The sequence below is a fragment of the Emys orbicularis genome, chromosome 11 (genome assembly GCF_028017835.1).
Source record: "Emys orbicularis isolate rEmyOrb1 chromosome 11, rEmyOrb1.hap1, whole genome shotgun sequence".
NCBI lineage: Eukaryota > Metazoa > Chordata > Testudines > Emydidae > Emys > Emys orbicularis.
This window is the reverse complement of record NC_088693.1, coordinates 30747931-30761504: the sequence shown is the minus strand read 5'-3', so window position 1 is coordinate 30761504 and position 13574 is coordinate 30747931. Positions and strand designations below refer to the sequence as shown.

At 41.4% G+C, this 13574-nt stretch overlaps 1 protein-coding gene across 1 annotated transcript; it reads left to right on the top strand.

Moving 5' to 3' along the window:
- Positions 1-3691: 3691 nt before the first annotated feature.
- On the top strand, positions 3692-12892 carry ERMN (ermin). Its single transcript, XM_065413843.1, has 3 exons — positions 3692-3938; positions 4325-4417; positions 12402-12892. The coding sequence occupies exons 1-3, from the start codon at positions 3692-3694 to the stop codon at positions 12890-12892; spliced, it is 831 nt and encodes a 276-aa protein (XP_065269915.1).
- Positions 12893-13574: the final 682 nt, after the last annotated feature.

The following is a 13574-nucleotide window of genomic DNA, read 5'->3' as shown; positions in this document are numbered from 1 at the left end:
AAGTCCTCTGACCAGTTGTGGGTATTATAGATACCCTGGCTCTCTTGGCAATGGAAGTAATGCTAAATACCATGGTGACTGGCATCCTAGAGGTAGATTAGATTAGTGCTTTTTAACCTTTCCCATATTGGGACCTCCTTTCCTGATACTCCCTCCCATTTAGCAATATGGGAAAGGTGATTGTAAACTTCTGACTCCTGTTTGTGACCCCAGGGTGAAAACCCATGTTAATAACACAGCTCTGGTTAGAAGCATTTGGAGCAAGCTGATACTGGTATGGTTTGGGGCTGCTCTTACCTATAACCTGCTGGATATGGCCATGAAGGGTTGGTCCACCAGCTGAGAATACCAGAATGCTGCAGTGCTCAAGTCACTCCCCCCAGGATCCCCACTGACACTGGAGGCTGGTGGCCTGGGGAGGATGGCCTATGGCAGCTCTATGCCACCTAGGGTGTCTCTTAGGACATCTGCCACCTTTCTGGTCTCTTTATGTCATAGGAGTGGTGAAAATGGCCCAGGGTGAGTCTCGGCATGGAACACCAAGTGTTTGATTTTTCTTTAATTAACTACATTGGCCTTTAACATAGAATGGAGAGAACATTTCTATCTTTCAGAATGCATGATGATGAATGAATGCAATAAGTATCATGGGATCAAAGCAGCACATTGAACCACTCTACCTCTCCTACGCCAACCCATTAATAGTCAATACCAATATATTGGTATATACATTGTACTAAGTGGGCCTCACAACTGTCACTGACAGCATACTTTGCAAACCAAGACATTGGAGATGCTCAGCTAAGCTCCATTTCTGCCTCCAATTCAGTGGTGTTGCCTCATTGGGAGAAGCACTGGGAACAAGACTGACTGCCAAATAAGAACATGTCACATTTCATTGCCATAAATTAGAGCTCCGCTTTAAGGAGGCCATTTGAACAAACCTGAATGTTCTTTTTAAATCGGGGGGTGCAGCAGCAGCAGCAGCGTATGGTTTTAAAATTACCTATCACACTCTTAACCTATTTTCCAAGTATCCAATTTCTTTCCTTGTGGCTACCTATGCTCACATATGCTCAATCCACATTCAAGATTTTATACTGTAGCCATCTCTCATGAAAAGTTAAAACAATTACAAATCATTTACACCAAACTCATTTTTATGATACCACCTGATGTACTGGGATTTCACTGAGCCTCTCCTGCTCCACCAGCCTGGATTCCCTCTCCCTGTTTTGCTCAAGTAGGCTCTCCAGCCTCTTGCAGCACGCACGCACGCACACACACACACACACACAGAGGTAGGGCCACACTCAACTGCAGACACAGACTGAAGTCAGCTCTGTGTGAGAGGACTCTCCCAGCACTCACGTGCACACCCCTTTTGGGAGATAAACCCAAGATAATACTGTCTTTCACTTGTATAGAAAGATCTGCACAGCACAAGCTCATAAAAATTCGCCCTCTCCCTCAATGTGGAGAGAGATGTGCACAGCTTCTTGCACCCCCCCCCCCCCCCACTCCCGATATGAATTGCACAAACTGGGTTATGTTATAAACAAGAAATACGTGTATTAACTACAAAAGGTAAATTTTAAGTGATTATAAGGGATAGCAAATAGAGCAAAGCAGATTACCTTAGTAAATAAACAAAAACCGCAAACTGAGCTTAACACACTAGACAGGTAAGATATAAATTAGCAAATTCTCACCCTGAGTGATAAACAGGCTGGCAGATTCTTAAGGCACAAGTTGCCTTGGCTTTCCTAGGTTTTCATACACAGGCTAAAAATCCCTCTAGCCTGGGACCTTCACTTCCCACAGTTCAGTCTTTGTTCCTCAGGTGTTTCCAGGTGTGTTGTTGTAGGGAGAGTGAGATCCCCCCATCATGTCATTTCCCCCTTTTTGTATCTTCTCCCTACTTGCTCTTTTGCTGTGACCTGGGTCAAACAGTTCCCATTGTGTAGTGCTATCTCTGAGAGACTTCTATTGCACACAGTTCCTGGGGTAATCCTTGTGCTTGTGTGCATTTCCTCAGTAAGCCATTAACATTGTTTGGCCTTTTTATTGTCGTACCTGAAAGGCTGCTTATGGGTGTTTTCAACCTCAGGACACGTTTCAGCAACACATACATAGCCAAACTTCATAACTTCACACACAATGATAGCACATACAATCCAATGAGATATCACTGTCTAGCAGCTCAAAACTTTTAGAATGACACCTCACAAGGCATACTTTGTATAAGACATATCCTAATTACATGACAGTGGTGAATATTGGGGTGTCAGGGTATAATAGTACTGACATGAAAAGATATTTAAAGCAGAAGATTTCATTCTTACGTAAACTTGGCTTCAGATGCTAGGCTTGTGGAAGAGACTGTGAGGACAAGTTCAGCTATGGGCAGAAAATGCCTCTGACACTCAGGTCCAGCCAACTGCTTCCCAGTGAACTACAGCAATGAGTTCACTCATTCTTTGTGAGTACTGTACCTTAGAAAAAGTTTCTCAAACTCAGTTAGCTTGTAGGTCAGGTTGATAATCAGTGATGTACGTATTAGTCTCATGCCACTGCCCCTATTATGTTCCTTTAACATAGGGAATATTATTATTGCTGGGACTAAAACTTGGATTGGTAAAATGGGGAAACACTGATATGTTATACTGTGAGCCACGCAGTTTGCTGAGACTTTATCTTCATTCTACTGGAAGTTTTTCTACTACACATGGTAACACTTAGAAATATCCTGTCATCTGGAGCTCTCCGCCTCATCAACTCACCTTCTCATTTCAAAACTCATCTCAAAATGTTCCTGTCCCTCGTGCCTGTCCTGCTGTTGTTATTTTTCATTTTAATTCTCTGGTCTTATTTCTAAGTGCAAAATCTTGAAAGATGCTGAGGGCTTGCAGCTTCCACTGAATTAAATGCCCGTGGCAGGTGCTCAGCACCTCTCATGGTTTAGCCCTATCTCTGTAAAGCATTTTTGGACACAGTTGGCCTGAGTGATGCTGTACTAAAGAAAGTGGCATTATACTGTATTGTATGCAAAATATGTGCACTTATTAAACAAGCTAGTTTATTTCTTACCAAATAGAAAATGAAGCCATTGTCTGACCAACAGTATTTCAAGGTTTACCAGAACATAAACCTGGTTGGGAATGTTAAGCTGGTTACACATAACTAATATGTATAAAGGTGGTCACTCACTATGGCTTAAAGATTTAGAACAATTGTTGCTCCTGTTACAAGGCGAACGCACAAAGAGCCATTGTGACAAGAGTACAAAATCTCTGTTTATTACCATGGGGCTGACATGCTGAAAGACCCGCTCTGCATGCCAGCACAAAAGCTTTGTTGCTTCAGATTGTTTGTTTATGTAAATTAAAATGGTGCATTTAATTATGCAACTGGAAGACTCTAAGCAACAAGCAAGGTGCTGATTGGATAGTTTTGTAGAAGGGGACTGCTGGCAAATCCTAGACAAATCCTGACATTGTTACTCTCTGTTCTCTGTTTTGCTACAACGCCTTCAGAAGAAGAGAAGCTTGTTGACTATTCGAGGGGGGGAGGCAGAACAGTGAGAAAGGTAATAAGGTGTATAGCTTATTTTTTCTGCAGTGGTTGTAGGATACTGGGACTTCAGTGGAAGTGTACGACCCAAAGGAATTAATTGGACACTACAGTAATCATGACCGAAGAAGTCCCAATTACATCTAGCATACTTGAGTACAATGGGAATGTACCACCTGAAAAAACTCAGCTGCAGGTCATTGATATTATTGATGAAATAGCAAAATCTGTTGGGACAGTTCCATGTGAAAATGCAGAAACCAGTCCTGAAGCTCCACTTAAAAAGGAAAATCAAGAGGATAACAAGAATTTAGTAGAGGACAACACAATATGTGGTGCTCTCGATGGGGAGAAGCAATGCGAAGGTAAAGTACAATACTGCCTCTTTTCAATTTGTTTGGGAAGAAAACCCAATCCTTTATTTTACATATAGCATAATGAATAATAGAATGTAATTTACATGTTATCAGAAACTCCACACACATGAATAGACCTAAACCAGGATAAGAGGTGATTCACAATCAGATATAAATTTGAACTAACAAGGAATGGAAACGAGAAAGAGAAATTATTAGCTGTCTACAGTATTGCTACAAGCACGGCAAGATGTAGTAAGAGCTCAAGAGATAAGCAGTTTTTAGTTCCCACTTATCATATACAGGTGACAGTATGTAACTATGAAAACTAGTCATCATCATCATTACTAACTCCTGTCATTAGTCACTTTCTCACTGTCTTGTGTCTTCTAAAGAAAAACAAGAGGAAAACAATGCAACTCTAGAGGAGGGATCAGCTGACATCCCTTCCGAGAACACAAGAACTGATGAAGAAAAATCAAGAGAAGGTAATGAGAAATGCTGTCTGATGTATGGTATTTTGCTGACCATATGAACATAGGGATGACTTTTGAAGAGAACAATTGCATGGGTATTTATTTTTCTAAATAACAAGATAGGAAATTTATCCAAATTCTAATTCTGCAATGAGCAGTAAGTCACTCATGATTTATAGCACTGTTGAACCTTAGAAAACATCACTGGTACTGCAAGGTACAACGTGCCTGAATTAGCGTATCTGATTATTAGCGTATCTGTTTAGAGAAGGGATTGCTATAGTTACCTTTCTTTTTCATAAGCCCATCTGACTGTAATATCATTCATGTAGTATCTCCAGCTCTTACCATACTAGCTTGCACATGAATAGTAACCACCTCCTCAAATGCAGCATAGATCTATTTAGAAAAATACAGAAAAATAACTCTGATTCAAGTGTGAAAAATATTTCAATGTTAAAGTCATGTGAACAAAGAGAATTACTATATGGAACTTTCAGGGATAGGTGCAGAAGAGCTGTATAAATACTACCAAATATGGTATCCTCAGAATCTGAGGATAATTACATTTGCTTTGATTAAGGAAAGGAACAATATATAAACATTTATCAGTGGCTACATTATATTTCATAGAAGCTCCATAGGTTTGAGAAAATAAATCATGATGGAGGCTTTTCCTTCTTAAAGTGACATCTATATTCCAACGGTATTGCCTTACAAGTGTACAATAAAACCTAGTAAGTAATCTTTCACAGACTCCCCTCTCCCCAACGCCTGGCCACAAGCACTTTATCTCTAAATTGCAGGCAGCTTTTTAGTACCTAACCAATTTAGCCTAATTAATACTTAGGACCCCACAGGCAAAATGTTGAATAGATCATTTGTTGCAACATTAAAGCGTCATTTAAAATAGAGATGTGCCAAATAGGACAAATAGGAGATACCCATCTAAATGTAGTCTGCCACCTTTGAATGGGAGAAGCAAGTATAGAATATGTCTTGAGGGAATATACAAACCACCTGTGATTAATCCAGCTGGCGACTGGATGTCACTGTTGCGCTGTAAAAATACAGTGTAGGGAGAGGGTGAGATAGTTGGAAAACTGGTCTAATGGGCCTGCTTTGCCTCCCTCACTGTATAGTTTATTCCCAAGGCTTGCTAGAATCCTGGTTCCCAATAAGGGCCTGATCATTCTCCCATTGACCTCAATGGCAAAACACCAATAGATTTCAATAAGAACAGGATTGGGCCCCAAATGAGCCACTTGTAGAATACCTACCCCGGTTGCATTGGCTCTTCTAACAGCTCTTTCCCAAGGCAAGGACACTTTCACCACACAATTAAATTCCTCTTCTTCCCCCATCCACCCATAACAATCCTCTTATCTTGTTTCAGTTTCCACTGTCCTTTTTAGTCATTCCCCCAAGATCTTTAGCTATTTTCCTGGCAGTCATGGAAACCTCCTTTAGGTCTTTCTTCATTCTTCTGGTGGGTCAGTATTTTCTACTTCCCTGCTCTCTGCACGGCAGGAAATCCAACTCTGATTATTTTTATAATCGAAAGTTTATTTTCCTGTTTGTTTTATTACTTTAGAAATATCAGATCTTGACTACCTTCTTTTTTTGGTGGAGGGACAATTTTGGGTAAGATCTCTGGAGGGCCTGGATGGTGGGATTATTAATTATTTTTTGTATTACAGTGGTACCTAAAGGTCCCAGCTGTGATAAGGCTCCCATTAAGTTAGATACTGTATAAATGCATGGTGAGTGACAGCTTGCCCTGAAGAGCCTGCAGTCTAAGTAACAAGACAGACAAAGGGTGGGAAGAGAAAAAGAGGTGCAGAAATGTGAAGCGACTTGCACAAATTCACACATCAGGTCAGCAGTGGAGCTGGAAATCAAAAGTAGAATCGAAAGTAGATCTCCTAACTTCCAGTCCAGTTACACTGCCTCCAATGAGCGTTACCTCCTACAAGGCTGAAACTGAGTTGCAGCTCTCCCATCTCAACTGAGGGGGCAGGGATATTGAGGTGGAAGGGGATGAGCAAGCTTCAACATCCCATTCCTAATTAGCTGTGAGACCATCTGCTGAGGTGTCAGCTTCCTTTGATATCACCAATCTAGGTCCTCCAAAAATCTTGCCAAAGTCTCTGGCAAAACAAGGGAAGTGGGGGAGGAGGGGCATTAATAGTGTGAGATCATGAGTTGAGGCCATCTTTCAACACTAAATGGAACAAACACAATGATGATATTCACTTTGCAGTTCCCCTTTATTTCAGATTCTCACTGAGTCCATCTACCACCATCCCATTGAAAGCCCTAATGGCAAAAGACAGTGCACGAATGATACATTTTCCAGTAGCTCCCAACTCTTTGTCACCTTTATAGGGCAACAACAATGGGGAAATCATCAGTCCTCATAACTCCTTTCTGAACTGATTGTCCACCTTCACAAGGCTGGGGGCTGGGGTGGGGAGGAGGCATTCAGCACAGAAATAACTTTAAACTAGCCTCTTCTTTATTCTATCTTCCCTCCTCTGAAATTCTTTCAGAACTTCCTGGTTCACTGATGATATCTCAGAATGTATCATTCTGGGACTTCACAATACTATGGATTGCACAAATTTTAATGAGATTCCTGGTATTTATGATACTGTTACATCTTCTCAGAACCATAAAGAGGAAGAACAGTGGTACTATTAAAATATCAACATTTGGTAACTGACACCACATAGTTACCACATAGCTTCTTATTCTAATTATAAAGGGCAAGTGTGATAGTGTATCTCAGATACCACCCTGTGGTAATTGTTAGCAAATGCCCACTTTTTAATTGTGGCCATTGGAGCAAGAAGGTTTCACAGAGGGGGGAAAAAGGCAATGTTAATTAAAACTTATTTCTTTGCTGAAAGCTCCTCAAAGCCAGGTTATTGAGGCTTTCAGCACACAGAAACCAGTGCTTAATTGAGATTTAATTTTAGCTTTATGTCTCACATTTAATGAATGAATGAAGGATAGGCTGAATCTTAAGTGAACAGCTCACTGAAACTTGGGACTCATTTTCCTTTTTCTTGAAAATCTTTTATTTCCCTCTCATGGGTGTAAGGATCACAGATTTTAGTAATATCTGTTTTGCATTGGAAAAATAACAAAAACATACAAATACCATATATTTGGAGCTAAATAAGATCACTTTAAATATCAGGCAAAATGTCCCAAAGATTAAATCTATTAGACTGTAGAATATTTTCCTACAGAAAGCTCCATTACCTTAGTTCTAGGGACTAATCCTTCTCTGGCAGAATTGTATGGTTTAGATGACCTAATATGTCTCCATCTTCTGATTTCTGCTGATTCTTTGAGAGAAAATGTCTCATATTTCAGGGCATACACTGATTTAGAGTGGGGATTAGCGTGGGGGTTCCCCTAATGGCAAAATACAAAAATCGTGTTTCTTGAGGTTTTTCTTCCCTTGAGGCATCAAGTGTAGGCAATGATGCAATTACTGTTAGAAACCAGAGTAGATGAACCAATTGTCTGCACTAAACAAGTGAACATATGATGACTCATCATTTCCTAAGGAGAGATTAACAAATTGTATGTTCACTTATATAAATCCAGTTCATTTAAAATTCATTTTAATTCCAAAAACTCAAACCAGCAGGTTATTCCCACAACTCCCACTTTTCTTGTCTTTTTAGTCTTTTTTTTTTCTTCTGTTTTTTAAGTTTCTTTTTTTAAACAAATTACATTTGGAAAAATGCCTGTCTGCTCTCATTGATACCATGATGAAAACATTGTCTAAGTTATTGCAGTTCTGTTCCAATGTTTTTAATTGGATCTCATTATCCTGTAGGGTGACCAGATGTCCCGATTTTATAGGGACAGTCCCGATTTTGGGGTCTTTTTCTTATATGGGCTCCTATTACCCCCCACTCCCGTCCTGATTTTTCACATTTGCTGTCTGGTCACCCTATTATCCTGGAAGGGTCTTACTCTTATGAATGGATGAAGGCTAAAGTGCTGATAACCAATAGTAGAGTATCAGAGGGGTAGCCGTGTTAGTCTGAATCTGTAAAAAGCAACAGAGGGTCCTGTGGCACCTTTAAGACTAACAGAAGTATTGGGAGCATAAGCTTTCGTGGGTAAGAACCTCACTTCTTCAGATGCAAGTCTGAAGAAGTGAGGTTCTTACCCACGAAAGCTTATGCTCCCAATACTTCTGTTAGTCTTAAAGGTGCCACAGGACCCTCTGTTGCAATAGTAGAGTATGAGTTAATGGGGCCTAGAAATACCAAAATTTCCTAGAATGCTAGGATGGACTCCTGCTTGATTCCATGCTTCTGGGGTCTCACTGTGCTTTCCTACAGCCTCTCACAGGGTAGGAAAAAGCCTACTTGCTACAAAATGCTGCTAAGTCTTTGTGCTGAGCTGATTGGTATGCAGCATGCTGTGCTTGCCCTTAGGTGAGGGAATGAAATAAAAACCAGTTGATGCAGCCCAGGGATGTGCAGTATGAGCCCACTCCTGAAGATGTAGGATGCTGTCTGTCTCTTCCAGATGGCAAAGCCCCCTTTCAAATTGGAGACCCACATCCTGCCTTAAACCACCACAGCTGGCCACAAGGGAAACAGTGTTCAATCCTTTTAAGCTTCATTGTCTGACAGAATCAAGGATTAGAATGCCATGCTGTCTGGTCTGTCAGTAACACATCCAGAACTGAAGAGATAAAATATCCTGGATCTACTGAACAATGGTCTGTTATGACTCATGGGATAAAATCTTTGCTGTGCCTCCTCGAGAATGGCGAGAACAATCAAGAACATAACTTTCTGATTCTCTATTGGCTGAGTGTCCCATGCCAAAGATTTAAATGGTATAAACCCTGAGGTGACTCTAACTTATGACTGTGTCATTGTAGACCAACCCACAGGATTAGGGAGTCATAACTCTTTCCCTAAACTTTCTCCTCCCCTACTTCCCTAAACTGAGTAGAACAGGAATGCAGAGGAGAATCTGGCCCTTAGGGCCGGATTGTTATCCCTTACTCACATTGCCTAACATCTTTCTCTTCAGTGAGTCTCATTATTGGGGATACTCGCCATGTAGTGTACTCAACACGAGTAAGGATATCACAATCTGGCCTGTATTGAGGGGGAATGGTTTTAAAACAAAATCCTAAAGGTTTGAATATACAGGACTGAGCATGTGCAGCAGAAAATTCTGGTGAGCTGTTAGTTGTGCGCACATAAAAATATTGTGGTTTTAAAAAAACACTCACAGCAAAGTTGTTTGGTTACAGGAATTTACAAGCTCATTTGCAGAAGCAGGAAGAGATTGCAAACTCAATAGGCTTAATAGTGTTTGAGCAAGATGTTGTTGAGCTTGTAAGGAGAGCCAACCTCTTTGTTGTGGGTGAGGGAATTTATAGCACATTTGTAACTCTTGATCCAGGAGTGGAGTGACACACTTTGCAGGAGAAGCAGGTAGAACCTTCTCTCTGTGGAGGCAAACAACTGTGCAAGGAAGTGATGTTACACTGGTTCCATGTTCAGCTATCTTGGAAACCCTGTCTGGTTTGCTGCATATAATGTCCAGTGGAATAGACTAAGGGGGTTGTTATCTGAATAATGGAGGATGGGAACACAGCAAGCAGGCGTTAGCTGTGTAGTGAAGCTGTTCCTCTTTGGCGAAATAATTTGGAGTGAGGGGACTGGACACTGAGTCTCCCACCTCCTAAGTGAGTGCCCTACGCACCAGGCCATCAAATCATTCTCACCTTTGCTCTTTGGCCCACTGACACTTTAAGTATTTAGTCAACGTGAAATAGCTTCAACTGGGGAGGCTGAGGCTGCCCCCATCAGAATATCCCATAGCCCAGTGGTTGAGGAACTCATGTGAGAGGTGACAAATTCCTGTTCAAATCCTGTTCTCCTCATCAGGCAGAGGGAGGACTTGAACCAGAGTTCTCCCACAAGCCAGGTGAGTAACCTTACCTCTGGGCTAAAAGTTATGAGAGAGGTGGTCCTACTTCAGCCATTTTGAGTGGAGTTAGGCAGCGTCTGAGCATGCCTACTGGATCGGGCCCTACAGATAGGCTAGGCGGTGGAGCACCTATCTTCCCTCAGTTTGTGAATCACATTGGAGCTTAGGCGTTCAGATGCCTAGACCTAGGCAGCAGTGCGCATGCCCCGAGACAGAAATTTAGGCACCTAGGAATTTGTACGGTTGAAATGTAGGTGCTGAGTGAGTATAGGTGCTTACAGGGTTAGGTGGCAGCTGAGCTGGGTTTTTGTGAATACCAGTAGCCCCCAAATCTGGGATTTAGGAGTCTGAACTGGCAGTTAGGCACCCAAGTCTTTTTGTGACTCTACCCCGAAGAGTTATGGTTAACTATGCTCAAGATAATTGAGGTGCTAGCTTAGCTGATGAAGCCTGTCGAGCTTGGCAGCTCAAGCCACAAATAGCTCTGGAATTATTTTTACAGAAAAGATCAACATGCAAAAAAGCAAAACAACTCCCCCCCGATACCTCCAGTCCAAACAAGTCCAGCAATCCTCCCTCTGCCCCATACACACTTTGTTAATGCAATATTAATGGCACAAGATTGCATCATAAGAGCATGGGCTGCATTAGTTCCTTGCACTCTTGGAAGGAGATGGCAGGCCAGCATGCCCATCTTAGCGAGAGGGTAGAAAGGCTCCCTGTGCCCTTTCTCACCCACCACCCCCATGCAGGAGCCTAGCCATCATTTGACTCTAAGATTGTGACCGTGTTGACATTGAAAGAGAAACCATGGCCCATGACACCTTTCCAATTTCCTGACTTTTTGGCATTTCCTGACTTTTGAGAGCTTGATTTCAGGACCTTCACATTGCATTAAGACTGATTATTTACATTAGCCATAACGAACCTTGGCAAAACATTCACTATATTTAGATTTGCTTTCACATTATGTCACAAGCCATCACTTTCCAGCATCATGAAGGTGCACAAATTGATATTATTTATCACATCTATAATGCTATAGATGTGCATGGCACTTTGCAAAACAAGTAAGGTCGTGATCTGTGCCCTAAAGAATTTACAATTGAAGGGCCCAATTCTGGCTGTGGTACCATTCATGCCAATGAGTTATGCCTGGGAGCTCTAATACCTAGTAATAACAATTTTCAGAATCAGGCTCTAAACTGAGACTAGGAGGAGACAATAGGACAGAAGGGGCTGGGGTTTGAAGTGATTGAAGACAATATGAACACAAGGTTACTTGGGAGAATACTGCATGCAGTTGGGGGGTTGAACCTTGTGGTTTATTTATTTTAACTAGATAGTAGTACTCAGGTGTGTACAAACAAACACCACTCCTTGAAGAAGGAAGTTGTTATGATTTGCATTACAGTACTGAGACCCCAACCATTATCAGAGCCCCATGCTGCTTAGGTGTTGTAAAAACACATGATGAGAGCGACAGTTCCTGCCCCAAAAGTTTCCAGTTTAAACAGACAAAGGATTGGAAGGGCAGCAGTGGCACAGCGACTCACCTAACATCACAGAGCAGGTCCAGGAATAGATTCTAGGTCTCCCTGACTCCCAGGCCCATGTGCTACCACACTCCCTCTCCTTTTCAAGGACAGATGGTGGATGTGTGATAGATGGTATAGAGGAGGCTACTGGTAAAAAACACAAATTGGTACAAATAGTTATTCTAGATACAAAATCCACCAATGGGCAGGTTGGTATAAACAAAGAAGGCGTGGCGGCATATCTGAGTGTTCATGGTGATAGAAAATCCAGCCTCAAGATATAGTTAGCTCCTGACGCATAGTCCTGTTCTGGAAAATGGTTGCTCAGTTTATCCTGTACTTTCATGGTGGTGGGGATCTGCATATGTGAGCTATGGAATCCAGACTAAAATTCAAATGCAACTTTAACATATTGCAGCATAAGAAATCCCCCGTCCCATACTTTATCCGAAACTAATTGGTTTTTGCTACAGGGCCCTGTGAGGAGATTATACCTGTAAGCACCAAAGAATGTGAAATAACTAGACAGGAGGAAAGGAACACAGAGCAACCTCAGGAAGAAACAGCTACTCATGCTAATGAGGCCAAGGAGTTCCAAACAGCAGGAGCCCAGGAAGAAGCGCGGATGCTTGAACCCAAGGAGCAAATTAAAGCTGATACACAATTAGAAAGAGAGAATGTGGAAGAGGAGGAGGAGGAGGAAGTGCAGCTGATAGAAAGCAAGAAAGAAAATGGTGGGGAGTCTCCTTTAAAGAAGCAAGAAAATGACAGGGAGGAATGCCCTCCTACCAGCCCCAGTTTTAACTTCCAGGCGGAGAAACCTGAGGAGCAGCCAGGCTCAGGGAAAAAAAATGATATCTCCAGACATAGTTATTCTAGATACAATACAATCTCCTATCGCAAGATCAGAAAAGGAAACACTAAACAAAGAATTGATGAATTTGAGTCCATGATGCATTTATAAACTGAGGTGGGGAATTTGCCTAAGCTGAGAGTTCATTTTGTTTTTTCAAGACGTATCGCTTCATGTCATATCAAGTCATCATTATATCCTTTTTGTATGTAATTTCATAATACACTGTGAAAATTTAACCTCTGTATTTCATTTTGAAATCATACAGAAGCATCCACAGGAGAAAAATAAAAACAACAGTTTGCTAAATATAATACAACCTGATTTAAAGTTTATCCATCCCCATCTCCCCCATCCTTTTCTTGTAACAAGATTCAGGCAATAGAAATTTTTGAACTAATTGGAAATTCTGTAGCTGCACACAGCAGAAAATGACCCATGCTATTTGCCATTCTGGTAATTAGTTGGCAGCAGAACAGTTCCAGTAAAACTAGAGAGTGCAGTAACGATAATAAAAGAGACAACTGTTTGCAACAGCAATGCTCTCTGTTTTGAAATCTGTTTATGTTGGTGTCTTACGGTGCACTAAAGCCGCCTTGTGCTGTCACCAGTCCATTTCCACTTTGTGCTGATGGAATAAAGGGCTAATTGCATAAACATGTAAATATAGATTAACAGAAAATAAGCACATAATGTTTCATTTGACAAAGCAATAAATCCACAAAGGTTCCTCCTCTGGCCCACACCCTGGTAGTGCTCCTTAATATATATATTTAATCTGGAATGCACTGGT